We start from the raw sequence: 2,208 nt of genomic DNA on the forward strand, positions 1-2,208 counted from the left end.
GCTCGAGGGCGACGAACGCATCTTCCACTAACCGAAGGAGTTGATGAACGGCTGAGTGGCCCCTGCGAAATCCGAACTGCTCTTCGGGCAGGAGGCCTTCCTCGTCGACGTGGCGCTGCAGCCGCCTGATGTACACCCTCTCAAAGACCTTAGAGACGGCCGGCAGGAGACTAATAGGTCTGTAGTTCACGGGCTGCCGCAGATCCTTCCCCATCTTCGGAATCGCCACGATTTCCGCATGCTTCCAGGACTGAGGAAAGCTGCAGGACCGGAGGATGACATTAAAGACGTCAGCAAGATGAGTGACAGCCACGGGCGGCAACTTCCGGAGCAGGGCGTTGGAAACTTCGTCTGGGCCGGCAGCTTTCCTGGGGTGCAGGGCACGCAGGATGGTCGACACCTCCTCCGCCGTTGTCTCTTCAATGACGTCATCGTCGTCACGCGCCTCCAGGTAGCGTGGGAGCCGGTCAGCAACCAGGTCGTCGGTGACAGCGTCAGTCGGGTCTTCGAGAGGCGTAAACGCCGCCTCAAAGACGTCAGCAAGAGCATCAGCCTTCGCAGCTGGTTCGCAGACAGCCTGACCTTGGACCAGCAGCGGGGGGATACGTTGCGTGCGGCGTAGGAAACGCTTCGTCATCTGCCAGGCTGTGCCATCTTCAAGACAAAGGGCGGCGACCTTGTTATTCCAGTCGCGATTGCGATGATCGTCAATGGCGGCCCGGATGTCCCGACGCATCCTGTTGAGGAGGCGCTTGGTGTTGGCATTTCGCGTCCTCTGCCACTCCCGGTAGACCCGGTTCTTCTCGGTGATGGCCGCAAGGATGTCCGGCGGCAGCTGTCGGGAGTAGTCAGGCGGGGGGCGTGGTCGGGGCGGCGTCGCTATGGTGGCAGCGTCGATCGTGGTTGCCGCGAAGTGCAAAAGTGCTTCGTCCGCTCCAACTTCCGCAGGGGGCGGTGCGGCGGCTAGTGAGTGCGTCACGGCTTCTTGAAACCTGTCCCAGTCGATGCCAGCAAGTGAGATACCGCGCCTGGGCTGCTGGTGGGCGTCTAGGTCGATGTCAAAAACCACAGGGACATGATCCGACGACAGTGCAGTCCGCGTCGTGGCGGTGATCTGATGAGGGATACCCTTGACGACTGCGATGTCAATTATATCTGGGAGGCCACGAGCAGGGAAAATGGTCGGGTCGTACGGCCCCACCACAAGCGCATGGTGACGTTCCGCTATCCGGAGCAGGCAGCGGCCAGCGGCGTTGGTGATCCTGGAGTTCCAGGAGACATGTTTGCTATTGAAGTCCCCGGCGACGAACACTGGCCCCCTCAAGGAAAGCAGAGCATCGATGTCAGCAGGGTCCAGGGGACGAGACGGCGGCCGATAGGCCGCGATGAAAGTGATGGCGCCCGCCGAGGTGTGAACAACGACACCAGTGGCCTCCAGCGTCGCCAGTGGTGGAAGTTGGATCACATGGTGACGTATGCCATTGCGGACGTAGACGGCTGTCCCCCCACCCGCCGTCAGTCGATCGGTGCGATAGCTTGAGTAGTTGGCCGCCCTGACGTCTACCCCAGGCTTCAGGTGTGTTTCATTGATAAGGCAGACGTCGACGGCTTCATCGCGGAGAAATTGGCGAAGTTCGCCAGCTTGGGTGCGGACGCCGTTGGCATTCCACGCGACGACCGTGAGCCCTCTAACGCTGCCCATGGTGCGGCTGTTGAGTGTTGGCAGCGGTTGGGGCCGGAGAGGCCATCGGCACTGCAGCGGTGAGTTGCTGCGACAGGACTTCAATCAACTTCGTAGCACTGGTCACCAGGGTTGTGAGCTGCGCGACGAGGTTGGCCAGGTCAGCGGTGGAGACAGCCGGCGCGGCCCCGGCGCAGGAAAGGGGGGGCGTGGCTGCTTCGCTGTGAGAGTCCACCTGGGGCTGCTCGACAGACGGTGCTGAGCGTTGGGTGCCCACTGGTCGGTGACCCCCGCGCCGGCGGTTGGTGGGGCGCGGTCCGGCCGACGGCCCGGGAGAGGCAGTACCCGGTACCGCCACTGGCTGCGGTGGTGGAGGCGCAGGAGCCTCCGGTGTCGGTACGGCCTCGGATGCGGCGGGAGCAGGAACCGACGTAGCCGGGGCGGCGGAGGACGTCCCTGACGTTGCCGCCGCGAAAGAGACGCCTGGCCGTCTCGTTGCGAGCTTCTTCTGATGTGGCGCTGGTGGT

General features: G+C 63.1%; 1 protein-coding gene across 1 annotated transcript in view; it reads right to left on the reverse strand.

Annotated features, from left to right (window-relative positions):
* Positions 1-1,688: 1,688 nt before the first annotated feature.
* The window catches only part of LOC124581875 (verprolin-like), a 1,665-nt gene continuing 1,145 nt past the window's right edge, over positions 1,689-2,208 (reverse strand). Inside the window, exon 2 of the mRNA XM_047131299.1 lies at positions 1,689-2,208. This exon is cut by the window's right edge and continues 121 nt beyond it. Coding sequence (XP_046987255.1) covers positions 1,689-2,208 — 520 coding nt within the window.

The sequence above is a fragment of the Schistocerca americana genome, unplaced genomic scaffold, assembly GCF_021461395.2.
Source record: "Schistocerca americana isolate TAMUIC-IGC-003095 unplaced genomic scaffold, iqSchAmer2.1 HiC_scaffold_379, whole genome shotgun sequence".
In the NCBI taxonomy this organism is placed as follows: Eukaryota; Metazoa; Arthropoda; class Insecta; order Orthoptera; family Acrididae; genus Schistocerca; species Schistocerca americana.